The sequence below is a fragment of the Bombina bombina genome, chromosome 3 (genome assembly GCF_027579735.1).
Source record: "Bombina bombina isolate aBomBom1 chromosome 3, aBomBom1.pri, whole genome shotgun sequence".
Lineage (NCBI taxonomy): Eukaryota > Metazoa > Chordata > Amphibia > Anura > Bombinatoridae > Bombina > Bombina bombina.
The window spans coordinates 1,177,698,060-1,177,719,755 of NC_069501.1; the positions used below are offsets into that span (position 1 = coordinate 1,177,698,060).

The window sequence follows — 21,696 nt, forward strand, 5'->3', positions numbered from 1 at the left end:
AAATTGGGGTGCAATACTTTGAATGCATTAAGACACTGTGGTGAAAATTTGGTAAAGATTGGATAATTCCTTCATAGTTTTTCACATATTCAGTAATAAAGTGTGCCCTGTTTAACATTTAAAGAGACAGTAACGGTTTTGTTTTAAAACGATTTTTGTGCTTTATTAACCAGTTTAAGCCTGTTTAACATGTCTGTACCTTCAGATAGATCATGTTTCTGTATGTATGGTAGCCAATGTGGTTCCCCCTTCAAATATGTGTGATAATTGTGCCATAGCGTCCAAACAAAGTAAGGACAGTACTGTCACAAATTGTAAAGTTGCCCAGGATGATTCCTCAGATGAAGGAAGTAGACATAGTTCTACATTATCTCCTTCTGTGTCTATACCAGTTATGCCTGCGCAGGCGACCCCTAGTACTTCTAGCGCGCCAATGCTTGTTACTATGCAGCGATTGACGGCAGTAATGGATAACTCCATAGCTAATATTTTATCCAAAATGCCAGCATTTCAGAGAAAGCGCGATTGCTCTGTTTTAAACACTGTAGAGCAGGAGAGCGCTGATAATTTTTCTGTCATACCCTCACACCAATCTGAAGTGGCAGTGAGGGAGGGTTTGTCAGATGGGGAAATTTCTGATAGGAGTTTCTCAGCAGGCAGAACCTGATTTTGTGACATTTAAATTTAAATTAGAGTATCTCCGCGCATTACTTAAGGAGGTGCTATCTACTGTGGATGATTGTGACAATCTGGTCATCCCAGAAAAATTTGTGCAAGATGGACAAGTTCCTTGAGGTCCCGGTGCACCCTGATGCTTTTCCGATACCTAAACGGGTGGCGGACATAGTGTATAAGGAGTGGGAGAAGCCAGGCATACCTTTTGTCCCTCCTCCTATATTTAAGAAATTGTTCCCTATGGTCGACCCCAGGAAGGACACATGGCAAACAGTCCCTAAGGTCGAGGGGGCGGTTTCTACTCTAGCCAAGCACACGACCATTCCTATTGAGGACAATTGTGCTTTCAAAGATCCTATGGATAAAAAATTAGAGGGTTTGCTTAAAAAGATTTTTGTACAGCAAAGTTACCTCCTTCAACCTATTTCGTGCATTATTCCTGTCACTACAGCGGCGTGGTTCTGGTTCGAGGAACTGGAAAAGTCGCTCAGTAGGGAGACTCTGTATGAGGAAGTCATGGACAGAATTCACGCACTTAAGTTAGCTAATTCCTTTATTTTAGACGCCGCTTTGCAGTTAGCGAGGTTAGCGGCGAAAAATTCAGGGTTTCCAATTGTGGCGCGCAGAGCGCTCTGGCTAAAGTCTAGGTCGGCGGATGTATCTTCCAAGACAAAATTGCCTAATATCCCCTTCAAAGGTAAGACCCTTTTTGGGCCAGAATTGAAAGAGATTATTTCAAACATCTCGGGGGGAAAGGGCCATGCCCTCCCACAAGATAAACCTTTCAAGGCTAAGAATAAGTCCAATTTTCGTTCCTTTTGCAATTTCAGGAACTGAACGGCATCCAACTCGGCAGCCTCTAGACAAGAGGGTAACGCTTCCCAGACTAAACCAGCTTGGAAATCAATACACATACAACATAAATCAGCGCTAAAATATCTTATAAAATGGGATATTCTAAAAATATATAAAAAATGTAAACCTGTATATACATAAAATTGCCAATATGTAAATAAAAATTGCCAGTGTAAAAACAAAAACGCAATCAATAACACATAAAATATACACTATAAACCACAATTGATATAGAGCATAAAGTGTCCACTTATATAGGTAAAATTACCCCATACAAAGTCCCCCGGGGGAAAGATAGCAGCACAGTTCAAGTGTACGATTACAAGTCTGTTGTTTCCCAGGTGCAGCCTCCTTTCAGCGGTATTTCAAGGCTACCGCAATCAACACAGGGCTAATACAAAAAACATATAGAGGAGAAGCGCAACCCAGGTTAACACTTTATTATAGATGTTCAGATACAAACAACGTAGTAACTTACATATAAAATTTGACAAGTCCGGTATAGACAAAAATAGGTCCTGCACCCCTCTGCGGGCTGTATTCCGACTCCTCTACTCAGATGTTTAAGGTGCTTGGTTAGGTTGTAAATCCTGTGAGAGCCGCTTGAAAGTTCGGCGTCTGACGTCACCAAGGAGGAGGGAACTGGAGCGTCCCCCAGCAAGTAACAGTAACACAGTCTGGGTTAGGGTCAGAGTACCCGTATCAACAAACTCCTGAACTAAACCACCCTACGCGTTTCGTCTGGATCCCGGACAGACTTTCTCAAGGGAATTACAGATTCAAATGAGTAGCTGAATGCTACCAGAGAGTCCTTGTGCCATTTATATAAAAACCACTCATTAAGGGTTAACTCTTGTAGTGCCGGTTCATACCCTATGTCATATTAAGAGAATAGTAATAAACACAAAAATAAAGACAAACATAACAATGAACATTCAATTTCACAATTGACACTGGCAATAATAACAATAGCAGTGATGACAATTCCACAATAAAAAATATAAATATATATATATATACAATGTTTAAATATACTAACGAAAAAACCCCAATCTATGTTATATAAATAGATGCCATACACACTAAATCTCAGCGTGACCCAAAAGAACTTTATCTATATTATCAATATTCAATTCATTGAATGTAAAAAATATACCCAATTCATTTATTATAACAATTGATAAATCCTAAAGGAAAATATATATATATTTTTTAAAAACTATTTTAGTATTAAAAAATTAATTGATTTTAATATATATACATATCTCTAGGGGCATACATAAACATAACCACATACTAACATATACATATAAACACACATGCATATGCTCACATGCATACATGTACTCGCACGTGAACACACCTACATACTATCACATCCACACATATATTCAAATACACACATATAAATATATATATATATAAAAAAAAACTAAAAAAATATAAAAAATATATTAAAAATTCTAAAAGATCTTAGAAAAGTTCCTAATGAAAATACACAATAAAACATTACATATACGCTGCCAAATCTAGATCAACATTAAGCCCATTGGGTTGTAGACTGCCTATCTTATAGATCCAATAGGTCTCTTGTTGTCTAAGGCTTAATAATCTATTGTGTATATTAGGAGCTACCCAATCAATTACTTTAATTTTTAAGGAGGTTGGACTACAATTGTGTATTTCTTTGAAATGATTAGGGACACTATGTTTGATATTCTTATCTTTCTCTTTTGCCATTTTGATGTTATATATATGTTCATTAACTCTTGTTTTAATTTTCCTTTTCGTACGTCCCACATATAAAAGGCCACACCCACAAGTAAGTAGATAAACTACATAGGTTGAATCACATGTTGCCCTATGTTTAATTTCAAATTCTTCAGTACCGTCGTAGTTAGAGAACTTAGGCTGTTTATCTACATGTTCACACATATTACATCTCTTTTTCTTACATGCGTGAGTCCCCTTGGGCATAGATAACCAGCTTGACCCCCCATTAGATTTCTTATTTACATTTCTTAATTTACTTGGTGCCAACAAATTTTTTAAATTCTTTCCTTTTTTGAAGGTCACCAGGGGTTTATCTGTTAATTGTGACCCCAATATTGGATCTGTTTTTAAAACATTCCAATGTTTATTTAAAATCTTTTTGATAGTTGAAGCACCTTCATTATAAGTACTAATAAAGCGTGGGGTTATATTCTTATTCTGTTCAGTATGCTGATATTGGGCTGTGTCTTTATTTAGAATGCTTTCCCTATCAACTTTGCTAGCTCTATCCTTGGCTCTTTCTAATAGATCTTTATTGTACCCTTTCTCCATAAATTTAGTATCCAAAATAGCTGATTCCTCAACAAACTTGGATCTATGGGTACAGTTACGTCTCATACGGAGATATTGGCCGTAGGGTATATTTTCTATCCAACTGCGTTTATGCCCACTAGATGCCTCAATATAGCTATTCCTTTCTGTGCTCTTCCTATAATTTGTAACTGCTACTTTATGGCTTTCATCTACATACAATATTAAATCCAAGAACTCAATTTTAGTCTGTGAACAATTATGTGTAAATTTTAAATTGTACTCATTGGTATTCATATAATCCATAAATAAATTAATATTTTCCTCATTCCCTTTCCATAATATAATAACATCATCTATATACCGATGGAATTTTAGAATATTATTACGAAAGGGATTATTGGACCAAATATATTTCCTTTCAAAATCATTGACATACAGATTTGCATACGATGGGGCAAAAGTCGTCCCCATCGCAGTGCCTGTAGTCTGTCTATAAAACCTTTCCTCAAACAAAAAATAATTATGCTCTAAAATAAAAAGCATAGACTCCACAATAAAGTCAATGTGAGAACTAGGTATATTCCACCTCAATAGTTCATTTTTAACTGCCTCGCAACCTCTCAAATGAGGTATGCAGGTGTACAGTGATGTGACATCACATGTAATCCACCAAAGTTCAGGGCCCCATAAGGTGCCCTCAAAGTTGGTGATCACATGTGAACTATCCCGCAGGTAGGCCCCAGTTCTCTTGACCATAGGTTGTAAGTAATAGTCAACATATTGTGATAAATGATCACATAACGAATCTATACCAGAGACTATGGGCCTACCTGGGGGAATAAGAGGGTCCTTATGGACTTTCGGTAAATGGTAAAATACCGAAATTTTTGGATTACATTCAAATAGAAAATGATATTCATTATCGGAAATAATTGATTTATCCTTCGCCCTAGACAATAGGCATTTAAGATCTCTCACAAAAGCGACGGTGGGATCGCCATCCAAAACAAGATACGTCGAGGAATCACCCAATAAGCGGGATGCCTCCCGTAAATAATCCCCTCTATTTTGGATGACGATCCCACCACCCTTATCGGCCCCCTGATCACAATATCCCTATTATCGGATAATTTCTTCAGAGATTTTCTCTCTAAAGTGCTCAAATTATCCACATACTTATTCACAATATCCTTAGGTTTAGAAAATGCCGATTCAACATCCCTCAAGACCAATTTGGAAAAGACCGGTATCTGGTCGCCCTGTACTCCTGTAGGATAAAAACTAGACTTTTTCTTGAAATTGGAATGTATAATCTGTTGTTCTTCCTCATAGGTAGATAAATTCATCAATTCTTCCAATTCTACAGGTGCTAATGCTCTAGTATCAGAGACATCATTCAATTTCTCTAGACCATAAAGGGTCTTGAGTGTGTCTAAATCATCATATTCCAAATACTCTCGATTATATCTATTTCTTTCACAGGGATTTTTTAGATAATATCTCTTAAGGGTGAGTTTGCGAACAAACTTTTGTACGTCTATAAATACTTCAAATTTATTTGGGGCCTTTTTAGGGGCAAAATTCAGGCCCTTACTCAATAACCTGATATCATCATCATTTAGCGGTGTATCTGACAGATTAAATACAGCTGACCTAGTTTGATCTAATATCTTGGCCTTCTGTCTACCTGCCTGCACTCTCTGTCCTGCTCTCCTGCCTCGTCTGTATCTACCTCTAGAGACCTTTTGTGGGGTCTTTCTAACGGTTGTTCTCCTTCCCACTCTTGATATCTCTGGGGTTCCGGGTGCCTCCATGTTTGGGTCCTTCCTGTTTTTATTGGATCTTGGTGATCTCTGAGGTTTCTTGGTTCTGACTGCCCCTTCAGGGCTTCTACTTCTAAAAAATCACCCCTAATGGTATATTCCTCATTATTATCATTATTCCTTTTGGGTCTGGCCCCATTTAACTCCCATACTCTCTCATAAGTTTGTTCAGGTCTCTGTATAACTCTATTCGATTGGTTATAATTACTGGTATCAGGGAGTTCTCTGTTCAGTTGTTCAGGTCTCTGTGTAACTCTATTCGATTGATTACAATTGCTGGTATCAGGATGTTCTCTATTATAATATGATCTAAAATCTCTATTGGAGTGACCATTATCCACAGGATGCCTATATGTATCCTTATTTATATCCCTAATTTCATCAGATTTCCTCATATCAGGCAAATTATGGGTTCTATTTGTTTGTTTGTAATACCCATTCATTATATACCCTCTCTGGTCATTATTCTTGTACTGCATATTATATTGATTAGAGTGATTCGAATTATCAATGACTCTCTGTGGGGGTTGTTCCTTCCTGGAATACTCTAGGGATCTTACTTTTGGATGGACTACCCTATAGTAGCCATTACTCTTAATTTGATTGTTAGTCTCTCTATTTTCAGTATAAATATTCTTCTGGTTATTCATTTTAATTTTATCCCTAAAGGTATATACCTTATCCTCTTTAAAATCTGTCAAATCCCTATTTAATTTAGATAATTTTTTCTGTTGTAATTCCTTAGTTAAAGTTGTGATCCTAGTTTGTATACTGTTATTTCTTGTCACCCATTTTTCTTCTGCTTTAAAAGGTTGGATCTTAGTTAATATATCATCAATTTCAATTTTTACTTTTTCAAGTTTATACTCACGATATTTAGCTAAAATTTTAATTAATTTGATAGAACAGTCATGAAGAGCACTCTCCCACTCTGATGTGTACTCAACTTCTTCTAAATCAAATGAAGGGTATTTAAATAGTCGTAATCCTCTAGGCACTACATTATGTAAAATGTAGTTGTCCAATAGAATGAGGTCCTTCCAGTCCTTAGTATCTTGTTGTAGAAGTTTCTCTAGTCTTTTAAAAAGCTCATCAGGGTCAGTAGAAAAGATAGTATTATCTGGCTCAACTGTCAAGAGATTAAATGCTCTTTGTCTATTTTCCCTCAAAGAATTAGTACCAAAGATTTCATTATTTTCAGTCATGCTTTGACCCCACTGTACTCTAAGTGACTAAGTGATTAAAAATAATAATTTAAATTTAAATTTAAAACCCGGTATCAAACAAATAATCTAATATAACACACAATAAAAACCTATATCATGAGTTTGTATATTCAGTATTAAAGCTTAAATTCAGATATAATAAAGGAATCAATATATTAATTAATAATGGGCTTATATATACACACAATCCCAATTCTATAGGATACTAGCAGCTAATATTCTGAAAAAATTAACAGAAAATACACATACAACATAAATCAGCGCTAAAATATCTTATAAAATGGGATATTCTAAAAATATATAAAAAATGTAAACCTGTATATACATAAAATTGCCAATATGTAAATAAAAATTGCCAGTGTAAAAACAAAAACGCAATCAATAACACATAAAATATACACTATAAACCACAATTGATATAGAGCATAAAGTGTCCACTTATATAGGTAAAATTACCCCATACAAAGTCCCCCGGGGGAAAGATAGCAGCACAGTTCAAGTGTACGATTACAAGTCTGTTGTTTCCCAGGTGCAGCCTCCTTTCAGCGGTATTTCCAGGCTACCGCAATCAACACAGGGCTAATACAAAAAACATATAGAGGAGAAGCGCAACCCAGGTTAACACTTTATTATAGATGTTCAGATACAAACAACGTAGTAACTTACATATAAAATTTGACAAGTCCGGTATAGACAAAAATAGGTCCATCCAAAAAAAAGATCCCTAGAGTATTCCAGGAAGGAACAACCCCCACAGAGAGTCATTGATAATTCGAATCACTCTAATCAATATAATATGCAGTACAAGAATAATGACCAGAGAGGGTATATAATGAATGGGTATTACAAACAAACAAATAGAACCCATAATTTGCCTGATATGAGGAAATCTGATGAAATTAGGGATATAAATAAGGATACATATAGGCATCCTGTGGATAATGGTCACTCCAATAGAGATTTTAGATCATATTATAATAGAGAACATCCTGATACCAGCAATTGTAATCAATCGAATAGAGTTACACAGAGACCTGAACAATTGAACAGAGAACTCCCTGATACCAGTAATTATAACCAATCGAATAGAGTTATACAGAGACCTGAACAAACTTATGAGAGAGTATGGGAGTTAAATGGGGCCAGACCCAAAAGGAATAATGATAATAATGAGGAATATACCATTAGGGGTGATTTTTTAGAAGTAGAAGCCCTGAAGGGGCAGTCAGAACCAAGAAACCTCAGAGATCACCAAGATCCAATAAAAACAGGAAGGACCCAAACATGGAGGCACCCGGAACCCCAGAGATATCAAGAGTGGGAAGGAGAACAACCGTTAGAAAGACCCCACAAAAGGTCTCTAGAGGTAGATACAGACGAGGCAGGAGAGCAGGACAGAGAGTGCAGGCAGGTAGACAGAAGGCCAAGATATTAGATCAAACTAGGTCAGCTGTATTTAATCTGTCAGATACACCGCTAAATGATGATGATATCAGGTTATTGAGTAAGGGCCTGAATTTTGCCCCTAAAAAGGCCCCAAATAAATTTGAAGTATTTATAGACGTACAAAAGTTTGTTCGCAAACTCACCCTTAAGAGATATTATCTAAAAAATCCCTGTGAAAGAAATAGATATAATCGAGAGTATTTGGAATATGATGATTTAGACACACTCAAGACCCTTTATGGTCTAGAGAAATTGAATGATGTCTCTGATACTAGAGCATTAGCACCTGTAGAATTGGAAGAATTGATGAATTTATCTACCTATGAGGAAGAACAACAGATTATACATTCCAATTTCAAGAAAAAGTCTAGTTTTTATCCTACAGGAGTACAGGGTGACCAGATACCGGTCTTTTCCAAATTGGTCTTGAGGGATGTTGAATCGGCATTTTCTAAACCTAAGGATATTGTGAATAAGTATGTGGATAATTTGAGCACTTTAGAGAGAAAATCTCTGAAGAAATTATCCGATAATAGGGATATTGTGATCAGGGGGGCCGATAAGGGTGGTGGGATCGCCATCCAAAATAGAGGGGATTATTTACGGGAGGCATCCCGCTTATTGGGTGATTCCTCGACGTATCTTGTTTTGGATGGCGATCCCACCGTCGCTTTTGTGAGAGATCTTAAATGCCTATTGTCTAGGGCGAAGGATAAATCAATTATTTCCGATAATGAATATCATTTTCTATTTGAATGTAATCCAAAAATTTCGGTATTTTACCATTTACCGAAAGTCCATAAGGACCCTCTTATTCCCCCAGGTAGGCCCATAGTCTCTGGTATAGATTCGTTATGTGATCATTTATCACAATATGTTGACTATTACTTACAACCTATGGTCAAGAGAACTGGGGCCTACCTGCGGGATAGTTCACATGTGATCACCAACTTTGAGGGCACCTTATGGGGCCCTGAACTTTGGTGGATTACATGTGATGTCACATCACTGTACACCTGCATACCTCATTTGAGAGGTTGCGAGGCAGTTAAAAATGAACTATTGAGGTGGAATATACCTAGTTCTCACATTGACTTTATTGTGGAGTCTATGCTTTTTATTTTAGAGCATAATTATTTTTTGTTTGAGGAAAGGTTTTATAGACAGACTACAGGCACTGCGATGGGGACGACTTTTGCCCCATCGTATGCAAATCTGTATGTCAATGATTTTGAAAGGAAATATATTTGGTCCAATAATCCCTTTCGTAATAATATTCTAAAATTCCATCGGTATATAGATGATGTTATTATATTATGGAAAGGGAATGAGGAAAATATTAATTTATTTATGGATTATATGAATACCAATGAGTACAATTTAAAATTTACACATAATTGTTCACAGACTAAAATTGAGTTCTTGGATTTAATATTGTATGTAGATGAAAGCCATAAAGTAGCAGTTACAAATTATAGGAAGAGCACAGAAAGGAATAGCTATATTGAGGCATCTAGTGGGCATAAACGCAGTTGGATAGAAAATATACCCTACGGCCAATATCTCCGTATGAGACGTAACTGTACCCATAGATCCAAGTTTGTTGAGGAATCAGCTATTTTGGATACTAAATTTATGGAGAAAGGGTACAATAAAGATCTATTAGAAAGAGCCAAGGATAGAGCTAGCAAAGTTGATAGGGAAAGCATTCTAAATAAAGACACAGCCCAATATCAGCATACTGAACAGAATAAGAATATAACCCCACGCTTTATTAGTACTTATAATGAAGGTGCTTCAACTATCAAAAAGATTTTAAATAAACATTGGAATGTTTTAAAAACAGATCCAATATTGGGGTCACAATTAACAGATAAACCCCTGGTGACCTTCAAAAAAGGAAAGAATTTAAAAAATTTGTTGGCACCAAGTAAATTAAGAAATGTAAATAAGAAATCTAATGGGGGGTCAAGCTGGTTATCTATGCCCAAGGGGACTCACGCATGTAAGAAAAAGAGATGTAATATGTGTGAACATGTAGATAAACAGCCTAAGTTCTCTAACTACGACGGTACTGAAGAATTTGAAATTAAACATAGGGCAACATGTGATTCAACCTATGTAGTTTATCTACTTACTTGTGGGTGTGGCCTTTTATATGTGGGACGTACGAAAAGGAAAATTAAAACAAGAGTTAATGAACATATATATAACATCAAAATGGCAAAAGAGAAAGATAAGAATATCAAACATAGTGTCCCTAATCATTTCAAAGAAATACACAATTGTAGTCCAACCTCCTTAAAAATTAAAGTAATTGATTGGGTAGCTCCTAATATACACAATAGATTATTAAGCCTTAGACAACAAGAGACCTATTGGATCTATAAGATAGGCAGTCTACAACCCAATGGGCTTAATGTTGATCTAGATTTGGCAGCGTATATGTAATGTTTTATTGTGTATTTTCATTAGGAACTTTTCTAAGATCTTTTAGAATTTTTAATATATTTTTTATATTTTTTTAGTTTTTTTTTATATATATATATATTTATATGTGTGTATTTGAATATATGTGTGGATGTGATAGTATGTAGGTGTGTTCACGTGCGAGTACATGTATGCATGTGAGCATATGCATGTGTGTTTATATGTATATGTTAGTATGTGGTTATGTTTATGTATGCCCCTAGAGATATGTATATATATTAAAATCAATTAATTTTTTAATACTAAAATAGTTTTTAAAAAATATATATATATTTTCCTTTAGGATTTATCAATTGTTATAATAAATGAATTGGGTATATTTTTTACATTCAATGAATTGAATATTGATAATATAGATAAAGTTCTTTTGGGTCACGCTGAGATTTAGTGTGTATGGCATCTATTTATATAACATAGATTGGGGTTTTTTCGTTAGTATATTTAAACATTGTATATATATATATATTTATATTTTTTATTGTGGAATTGTCATCACTGCTATTGTTATTATTGCCAGTGTCAATTGTGAAATTGAATGTTCATTGTTATGTTTGTCTTTATTTTTGTGTTTATTACTATTCTCTTAATATGACATAGGGTATGAACCGGCACTACAAGAGTTAACCCTTAATGAGTGGTTTTTATATAAATGGCACAAGGACTCTCTGGTAGCATTCAGCTACTCATTTGAATCTGTAATTCCCTTGAGAAAGTCTGGCCGGGATCCAGACGAAACGCGTAGGGTGGTTTAGTTCAGGAGTTTGTTGATACGGGTACTCTGACCCTAACCCGGACTGTGTTACTGTTACTTGCTGGGGGACGCTCCAGTTCCCTCCTCCTTGGTGACGTCAGACGCCGAACTTTCAAGCGGCTCTCACAGGATTTACAACCTAACCAAGCACCTTAAACATCTGAGTAGAGGAGTCGGAATACAGCCCGCAGAGGGGTGCAGGACCTATTTTTGTCTATACCGGACTTGTCAAATTTTATATGTAAGTTACTACATTGTTTGTATCTGAACATCTATAATAAAGTGTTAACCTGGGTTGCGCTTCTCCTCTATATGTTTTTTGGAAATCAATGCAAGGCTGGAACAAGGGTAAACAGGCCAAGAAGCCTGCTGCTGCTACCAAAACAGCATGAAGGGGTAGACCCCGATCCGGGACCGGATCTTGTAGGGGGCAGACTCTCTCTCTTTGCTCAGGCTTGGGCAAGAGATGTTTAGATCCCTATGCACTAGAAATAGTCTCTCAGGGTTTTCTTCTGGAATTCAAGGAACTACCCTCAAGGGGAAGGTTCCACATGTCTCACTTATCTTCAAACCAAATAAAGGGACAGGCATTCTTACATTGTGTAGAAGACCTGTTAAAGATGGGAGTGATACACCCAGTTCCATCTGTGGAACAAGGTCAGGGGTTTTACTCAAATCTGTTTGTAGTTCCCAAAAAAAAAAAAAAAAAAAAGGGAACTTTCAGACCAATTCTGGATTTAAAAATTCTAAACAAATTTCTCAGAGTTCCATCGTTCAAAATGGAAACCATTCGAACAATTTTACCTTCAATCCAGGAGGGTCAATTTATGACTAGCGTGGATTCAAAGGATGCGTATCTACATATTCCTATCCACAAAGATCATCCAAGGATTTTCACAAAGGTGCTAGGGTCCCTTCTAGCGGTTCTAAGACCAAGGGGTATTGCAGTGGCACCTTATCTGGACGACATTCTAATCCAAACGTCGTCTCTTTCCAAAGCAAAGGCTCATACAGACATTGTTCTAGCCTTTCTCAGATCTCACGGGTGGAAGGTGAACGTAGAAAAGAGTTCCCTGTCTCCGTCGACAAGAGTTCCCTTCTTGGGAACGATAATAGATTCTTTAAAAATGAAGATCTTCCTGACAAAAGTCAGAAAGTCAAAGCTTCTAAACGCTTGTCAAGTTCTTCACTCTATTCTACAGCCTTCCATAGCTCAGTGCATGGAAGTAGTAGGGTTGATGGTTGCAGCAATGGACATAGTTCCTTTTGCTCGAATTCATCTAAGACCATTATAACTGTGCATGCTCAAGCAGTGGAATGGGGACTATACAGACTTGTCTCCAAAGATTCAAGTAGACCAGATGACCAGAGACTCACTCCGTTGGTGGTTGTCACAGGATCACCTGTCTCAGGGAATGAGTTTCCGCAGACCAGAGTGGATCATTGTCACGACCGACGCCAGTCTATTAGGCTGGGGCGCGGTCTGGTATTCCCTGAAAGCTCAGGGTCTATGGTCTCGGGAACAGTCTCTTATCCCGATAAACATCCTGGAACTGAGAGCGATATTCAATGCTCTCCGGGCTTGGCCTCAACTAGCGAAGGCCGGATTCATAAGATTCCAGTCAAACAACATGACGACTGTAGTTTACATCAACCATCAGGGAGGAACAAAGAGTTCCTTGGCGATGAGAGAGGTATCCAAGATCATCAAATGGGCGGAGGATCACTCCTGCCATCTATCTGCAATTCACATCCCAGGAGTAGACAACTGGGAGGCGGATTATCTGAGTCGTCAGACTTTCCATCCGGGGGAGTGGGAACTCCACCCGGAGGTTTTTTGCCCAGTTGACTCAATTATGGGGCATACCAGACATGGATCTGATGGCGTCTCGTCAGAATTTCAAGGTTCCTTGCTACGGGTCCAGATCCAGGGATCCCAAGGTGACTCTAGTGGATGCATTAGTGACGCCTTAGTCGTTCAACCTAGCTTATGCGTTTCCACCGTTCCCTCTGCTTCCCAGGCTTGAAATAGCCAGGATCAAACAGGAGAAGGCCTTGGTGATTCTGATAGCTCCGGCATGGCCATGCAGGACTTGGTATGCAGACCTGGTGAATATGTCATCGGCTCCACCAGGGAAACTACCTTTGAGACAGGATCTTCTAGTACAAGGTCTATTCGAACATCCAAATCTAGTTTCTCTCCAGCTGACTGCTTGGAAATTGAACGCTTGATTTTATCCAAGCGCAGGTTTTCAGATTCAGTGATAGATACTCTGGTCCAAGCCAGAAATCCTGTGACTAGAAGGATTTACCATAAAATATGGAAAAGATATATCTGTTGGTGTGAATCCAAGGGATTCTCATGGATTAAAATTGCCAGGATCCTCTCCTTTCTCCAAGAAGGTTTGGATAAGGGATTGTCAGTGAGTTCTCTAAAGGGACATATTTCTGCTTTATCTGTCTTGTTACACAAACGACTGGCAGCTGTGCCAGATGTACAAGCTTTTGTACAGGCTTTGGTCAGAATCAAGCCTGTTTACAGACCTTTGACTCCTCCCTGGAGTCAAAATTTAGTTTTTTCAGTTCTTCAAGGGGTTCCATTTGAACCCTTACATTCCATAGATATCAAGTTACTATCTTGGAAAGTTCTGTTTTTGGTTGCTATTTCTTCTGCTAGAAGAGTTTCTGAACTATCTGCTTTGCAGTGTGATCCACCCTATCTGGTGTTCCATTCAGATAAGGTTGTTTTGCGTATCAAGCCTGGTTTTCTTCCTAAAGTTGTTTCCAACAAGAATATTAACCAGGAAATAGTTGTCCCTTCTTTGTGTCTGAATCCAGTTTCAAAGAAGGAACGTTTGTTACACAATTTAGATGTAGTCCGTGCTTTAAAATTCTATTTAGAAGCAACAAAGGATTTCAGACAAACTTCTTCTTTGTTTGTTGTTTATTCTGGTAAGAGGAGAGGACAAAAAGCTACTGCTACCTCTCTTTCTTTCTTTCTGGCTTAAAAGCATTATCTGATTGACTTATGAGACTGCCGGACGGCAGCCTCCTGAACGAATCACAGCTCACTCTACTAGGGCTGTGGCTTCCACATGGGCCTTCAAGAACGAGGCTTCTGTTGATCAGATATGTAAGGCAGCGACTTGGTCTTCTCTGCACACTTTTGCCAAATTCTACAAATTTGTTACTTTTGCTTCTTCGGAGGCTATTTTTGGGAGAAAGGTTTTGCAAGCCGTGGTGCCTTCTGTTTAGGTAACCTGATTTGCTCCCTCCCTTCATCCGTGTCCTAAAGCTTTGGTATTGGTTCCCACAAGTAATGGATGATGCCGTGGACCGGACACACCAATGTTGGAGAAAACAGAATTTATGCTTACCTGATAAATTACTTTCTCCAACGGTGTGTCCGGTCCACGGCCCGCCCTGGTTTTTTAATCAGGTTTGAAAAATTTCTCTCTCTATACACTACAGTCACCACGGCACCCTATAGTTTCTCCTTTTTTTCTCCTAACCGTCGGTCGAATGACTGGGGGGGCGGAGCCTGGGAGGGACTATATGGACAGCTCTTGCTGTGTGCTCTCCTTGCCTTTCCCTGTGGGGGAGGAGAATATCCCACAAGTAATGGATGATGCCGTGGACCGGACACACCGTTGGAGAAAGTAATTTATCAGGTAAGCATAAATTCTGTTTTTATTCTCCTTATAGTACCCTACTGCTTTCTATTTATGTGTAATGTAATTATCTCCATTCTTATTTTCTTCATACATTAAATAAACATTTATATCTCTTTCCAATTTGCCAAATTTATTTGTGATTACTTCCTCTTTAGTTCTTTTTAGATTTTCTTTCATTTCTTTTATATTCATCATCTTCTTTACTTTGTCCAAAAGGAGCACCTGTAATTGCATTATTCTGGATAAAATACCTACAATACAACTATTGGATGAAAATACTCTCCAGCCTAATACTACTACATGATTGCCAAGGTTGAAAGGACTGTGAGGAGCTGACATCAAAAGCATCTGGTGTAAGTACTTGTATACACTTTTTTAAAACACTGATACCGCTTGTAACAAGACCAATCTGTCTCCCTTGTCTTTTTAGAAATGTATCACCACTAAGGAATCGATTCATTAACTTCATCAAATGAACTTTTAGAGGAATTTTACAAAAAACAAATTTATTTTACAAAAAACATAAATTTATTTATTTCTTGACATGATGAGTCCACGGATCATCTAATTACTATTGGGAATATCACACCTGCCCAGCAGGAGGCGGCAAAGAGCACCACAGCAAAGCTGTTAAATATCACCTACCTTCCCTCCCAACCCAGTCATTCGACCGAAGTAAAGAAGAAAAAGGAAGCAACAAGGTGCAGAGGTGTCTGAAGTTTACACCATAACCACAACCTGTCTAAAGAACAGGGTGGGCCATGGACTCATTGTGTCAAGAAAGAAATACATTTATAAGATAAGCATAAATTTGGTTTTCTTTCTAATGACACAATGAGTCCACGGATCATCTAATTACTATTGGGAATCAATACCCAAGCTAGACTACACAGATGATAAGGGAGGGATAAGACAGGGAACCTAAACGGAAGGCACCACTGCTTGAAGAACCTTTCTCCCAAAAGCGGCCTCAGCCGAGGCAAAAGTGTCAAATTTGTAGAATTTTGAAAAAGTGTGAAGAGAGGACCAAGTTGCAGCCTTGCAAATCTGATCTACAGAAGCTTCATTCTTGAATGCCCATGAGGAAGACACAGCCCTAGTAGAATGAGCCATAACCCTCGCTGGAGGCTGCTGTCCAGCAGTTTCATATGCAAAATGTATGATACTCTTCAGCCAAAAAGAAAGAGAAGTAGCCGTAGCTTTCTGTCCCTTACGTTTTCCCGAGAAAACCACAAACAAGGCAGAGGACTGACGAAAATCCATAGTCACCTGTAAGTAAAATTTTAGAGCACGAACCACGTCTAAATTGTGCAGAAGTCGTTCCTTCTGAGAATAAGGATTAGGACACAATGAAGGAACCACAATCTCCAGATTAATGTTCCGGTCAGAAACAACTTTAGGAAGAAAACCTAACTTTGTACGTAAAACTACCTTATCCGAATAAAAAAATAATAGAAACTTGTGATAATCCCTGTGAATGGGAACATGCAGGTACGTGTCCTTTAAATCCACCGTTGTCATAAATTGACCCTCTTGGACCAAAGGAAGAATGGAACGAATAGTTTCCATCTTAAAGGACGGTACTCTGAGGAATTTGTTTAGACTCTTGAGATCTAAAATTGGCCTGAAGGTTCCCTCCTTTTTGGGAACCACGAACAGATTGGAATAAAATCCCAGACCCCATTCCTGCATTGGAACAGGAACTATTACTCCCAGGTTGGAGAGGTCTGTGGTGGTAATTAGTACCAGAATATTAAACCAAAGGGGTTGTCCACTTTTTAAAATTATTTTATTGGAAGACAAATAATATAGGTATGAAGATTAACAATTATCTATAGGCTACAAAATATAAAACAAGTCTCAAGAAATACCAAGAGCTACAAACATAAAGATACAGTCCAAATTAAAAAGGGGAGAACTAATGAGACAGCCACCTGTAGGACCATGGGAAAGAATTCAAATTGATTATACTGGACCACTGCCAACAACCACACGAGGGAATAAATACATTTTGATGGTAGTGGATAGTTTTTCAAGATGGATGATCGCAATCCCAACAAGGAACTGTACAGCAGTAACAACTGCCATGAAACTAGTGAATGAAGTAATTACTGTGTGGGGGGTCCCAAAAGTAATTGATTGTGATAATGGAGCTGCATTTATTGGAAATGTAATGCACATACCTTACCATCCACAGGCAGCAGGTCAAGTTGAACGGATGAATGGGACTGTAAAAAGAGAACTTATGAAATTGGTTGCAGAACATGGGTCAGCCTGGGACACCTATGTACCTTTGGTATGTGCAAGGCTTAGAGCCAGACCCTCTAGATTTACAGGATTTTCACCCTAATGAAATCCTTATGGGGAGGCCAATGCCATCCTGGACCAACTGGATGACCATTCCAGCACCAGTGGCATTACAAACTGCAGCCATCACAGATGAATGGGTAAAAGAGCTTGCCACACATCTAGAAATTGTGCACAAAGCAGCAGCAGTAGAAGATGAGAATCAGTACCAGCAACGGAAGAGATGGCATGATGCCTCAGGAGATATAACTACATACCAGGCTGGTGACAGGATTATGGTACAAAACCATGATGAACTTCTACCATGGGGTAGAGCAAGATGGAAGGGTCCATATACGGTCATAGATAGATTAGGGGTTGCAGTATACCTGATTGACCATGCAGAAAAAGGAGAAGTCTGGCTGCATGCAAGTCAATTAAAACGATTTAAAAAAGACAAGGTTAGGGACCCAGCAAACAACATGCCTTAGTAAGTATACATACACCCTAAGACCTAGGAAAATAAAATGGGTGTAAGTTAAAGGCAGCAAATGATAATTCATTTTGGGAAATTGAGTATGTGGGTAGCAAAGAATAAAAAATAAAAAAAATGAAGAGGGATGAAAATGATTTTAATAGTCATACCATAAAGTTCCTATAACGATCTATACATTTCCTGTTTTCTATGCCTTATGTTTATATGCTAACTATATTTTGTTGTCCTGTTTTGTGTTTTTATCTTCTCTCTCTTTCACCCAGGGAAATACAGAAGAAATAAGAAGAGAATGAGAAAAATATATTTCCCCATTCACTAAATACAAATTATTAGTCTATTCACAGGCTCGTCAGAAGATTGAGTTCAGAAGAAATGAAACCTAGCCAAGGAGGATGGTGTCTTTTTCTGGCACAACTGATGAGTATAAACTGTATCGGAATGGGAAGAGAGAGACCACCAATTAGACCAGAGGATACAGCATATAAGGGACTTATTTTAAAAGGAATAGAGGATAGATATATACAGGCAGATAGATTTATTTGGCCGAGGGAGTTAAAAGTAAAAGAAATTGGTGACTTACATTTGAATATCATGTTGCCAAATGATAGTATGGGGTTAGCTCTTAGGGCACCAATAAATGTGACCAAGGGACAAGAATGGAACTGGGTGGTTAGAAATGGGCAGGTAACAGCTAATGGAATATTTATAGATCGTGTGAAATTGACTTCAACCTCCCAAGGATACTATAAACATATTAATATCATAGTAAGCAACATATCTTTAAATGAGGGTGGTGAATGGGAGGTTGCCACTATAGCTTCACATCCCAATAAAGAATTGAAATGCAATCTTAACACTGGAGAGGGGTGTGTATTAACAGTAGATGAGGTAACACTTTCAGTACAGAAAAGGGAAAATTGTAAAGATCAGATAAGAATTCCATGGCCAAAAAGGGGAATCATTGTAGTCCCTACACATGAAACTGTGGTACAAGGTGTAGGATGGACATATTACCCCATAATGTTAGATTTTAATTATTTCATGATTCCTTTAAGGTGCTCAAGACAGCAGCGCGAATGGTTCAAAGGAAGGACACAGGAGATTATTGATGAGTGGACAGAAACAAAGAGAAGGGACAAGCGAGATACCATAGCAACAATTTTGGGAGGAGTCGGAACCGGATTAGGTGTGTGGAACTCAGCTGATATCATAGGACTTAATAGCAGAATTAACTCTCTGACAGATGGTTTTGGCCATGCCATGAAAACAGGTGGAGTAGCCGACTCACTTATTGAAGAGAAGTTGGGAGACAATGTAGATGACATACACACCATTGCCCACAATTTACAACTAGTGGAGGAGAACATTGCCGACATCTCAAACAGCATTAAAAATGAAGAAATAGGAGCTGCCATCTTTTGCTCCATGACCGGGAATAAACTATTATCTGATCTGAAGGATACTATAAATGATATAAAAGGAAACAAGTGGACAGAAAAACTTAATGCAACTAAGATCATAGCAACATTAAGGAAAAAAGGTGTGATAGTTACAGAGGACAATTTAAAGCATGCATACATTGAGGGACCAGGACAATGGCTACCGGAAGAATCTGAATCTGGGAGAGTAGGACTAATCCTAGCAATTCCACGTTGGGAAGGAGAAGCGGAACCATTGAATTTTGTGCATAGTATTGGTACTTTTAGCCAAAGCACCTACCAGCAACATTTTCCTTCAAAACAATTGGCAACTATTACAGAAGTAGTAATTGATGAAGGCTGTTGCAAGAAAGTTCAACATCGATGGCTATGTACCTGCACCTGGGAAACTAGAGACATTGAGAATGGATGGGTGCAGTTTACAAAAGCTGAGCTGGTACGCGAGGTCATTCATATTGGAGATATGGCCTGTTTCATAGGCCATAAGGAGTACAAAACATCAGATGAGACATGCCCAGTGGAAGAAGGGACATGTGTTAGAGTAACAACACCCCTCCATGTTGGAACACATACTGTCTTTCCATCAGGAAACCTCACTACTGACTGCATGAATTTTACTGAGGACACTGTCTGGGAGAATTGGACTTTGAGGCTTTTTCCTCCTATTCCTAAGCTCACTTTGCAGTTACATGAACTAGTACAACGTACTAAACAGCAGCTACGCCCCATCAGCAATTTGCTTGAGCAACAAAATAATGAACTTGAAAAAACTAAAGAAGAAGTTATCCATCCATGGTGGGGAGTACTCACTGATGTAGAAACACACCCGATAATGAGAACTCTCTCCTTAATGCTTATGTTTATCCAAGTTATAACAACAGCTGTGATACTGTATTTTTGTGTGATATTAAAGAAGATGAAGAGGAAGCTGAAAGCAAGGAACCAAAATGACTTTATTTAAGTGTTATTCTTGTTGTTCAGGCACGACTGCATACTCTTCTAATAAAGTTTACCCATAAATTCACACACAATCACATACACATCCCTCATCAGGTAAGTATGCTTTGCCAAACCCACCGTCATGCACCCACATTTCTCTCTATCTTCTGATAATTTGTTTTTCTGACTTGTATTAATTTGTTTGGATTGTGTTGGGAGTAATAGTTAGTTTTTATTATTAATTGTATAACATTTAGGTTAGCAGTTGACAGTCCTAGGAAAGTACAGAAGAGCTCAAGTCGCCAAGGGATTTATTCCGGAGGGACGGTGGGTTGAATTTTTCCTATAAGGTTTTCGCTCCCACTGGGTTCTTCTGTATTAATGGGTATAAATAGAAAACGGGGCAACATAGGAGAAATGAAAGTGGGGGAATGTGGTGTCATAAAACCAGAGAATTTATCCCTAGAGTGTTCAAGTAGTTAATTCTTAAATTTACAAACATATTTTAAAATATAGACTAGGCCTCTGGCCTAGTCTTTGTCTAAGAAGGACACTCCCATATAGCCTTTTGATTGGTGTATGGTAGGACACACCTTAAATGAATTAAGTATACAATGGGAGCCAACAGTTAGTATACATACTTTTTTATCTTCCTCACCTCCTGGAAGCAACTGAGAGAGAGAGAGCATTGGAGGACTGAACTGGCTGAGTATATTAGCATTCGTATACATTTTACTTTGGGATAAATTCTCTTGTTCACTATGTTTAGTTAATATTGCTTAATCTGGGTTTGTTTAAAATAGAGTTGGCCCATATAATTTGAACTGTATCTTTATGTTTGTAGCTCTTGGTATTTCTTGAGACTTGTTTTATATTTTGTAGCCTATAGATAATTGTTAATCTTCATACCTATATTATTTGTCTTCCAATAAAATAATTTTAAAAAGTGGACAACCCCTTTGGTTTAATATTCTGGTACTAAATTACCACCACAAGGTCCTGTACACAATGTAAGAACGCCTCTCTTTTTTTCTGGTCTACAGATAATCTTGAAAGCAGAAACCTGCCTCTGGGAGGGAAACTTTTGAACTCTAGTTTGTATCCCTGGGACACTATGTCCACTGCCCAGGGATCCTGAACATCTCGAACCCAAGCCTGAGCCCTACAAGATTCGGTCCTGGATCAGGGGCATGCCCTTCATGCTGTCTTTGATTCAACAGCAGGCTTCTTGGATTGCTTTCCCTTGTTCCAAGACTGTTTTTAGACTGTTCTTGCTTGGAAGAGGAAGC

At 38.0% G+C, this 21,696-nt stretch overlaps 2 protein-coding genes across 2 annotated transcripts in view; both read left to right on the forward strand.

Annotated features, from left to right (window-relative positions):
* MTMR2 (myotubularin related protein 2) overlaps positions 1 to 15,592 on the forward strand; it is a 267,450-nt gene extending 251,858 nt beyond the window's left edge. The window contains exon 14 of the mRNA XM_053708594.1: positions 15,464 to 15,592. Coding sequence (XP_053564569.1) covers positions 15,464 to 15,475 — 12 coding nt within the window. The 3' untranslated portion in view covers positions 15,476 to 15,592. The remainder of the gene's footprint in view (positions 1 to 15,463) is intronic.
* LOC128654596 (uncharacterized) lies at positions 15,518 to 21,361 on the forward strand. The gene is made up of 2 exons (XM_053708591.1): positions 15,518 to 15,600; positions 18,363 to 21,361. Exon 2 carries the CDS (start codon positions 18,402 to 18,404, stop codon positions 20,427 to 20,429), a length of 2,028 nt encoding a protein of 675 aa, XP_053564566.1. The 5' UTR covers positions 15,518 to 15,600; positions 18,363 to 18,401; the 3' UTR covers positions 20,430 to 21,361.
* The last annotated feature ends 335 nt before the right edge of the window (positions 21,362 to 21,696 follow it).

Coding starts and splice junctions, on each gene's coding strand:
- LOC128654596 (XM_053708591.1), top strand. CDS start 18,402: ATGAAACCTAGCCAAGGAGGATGGTGTCTTTTTCTGGCACAACTGATG.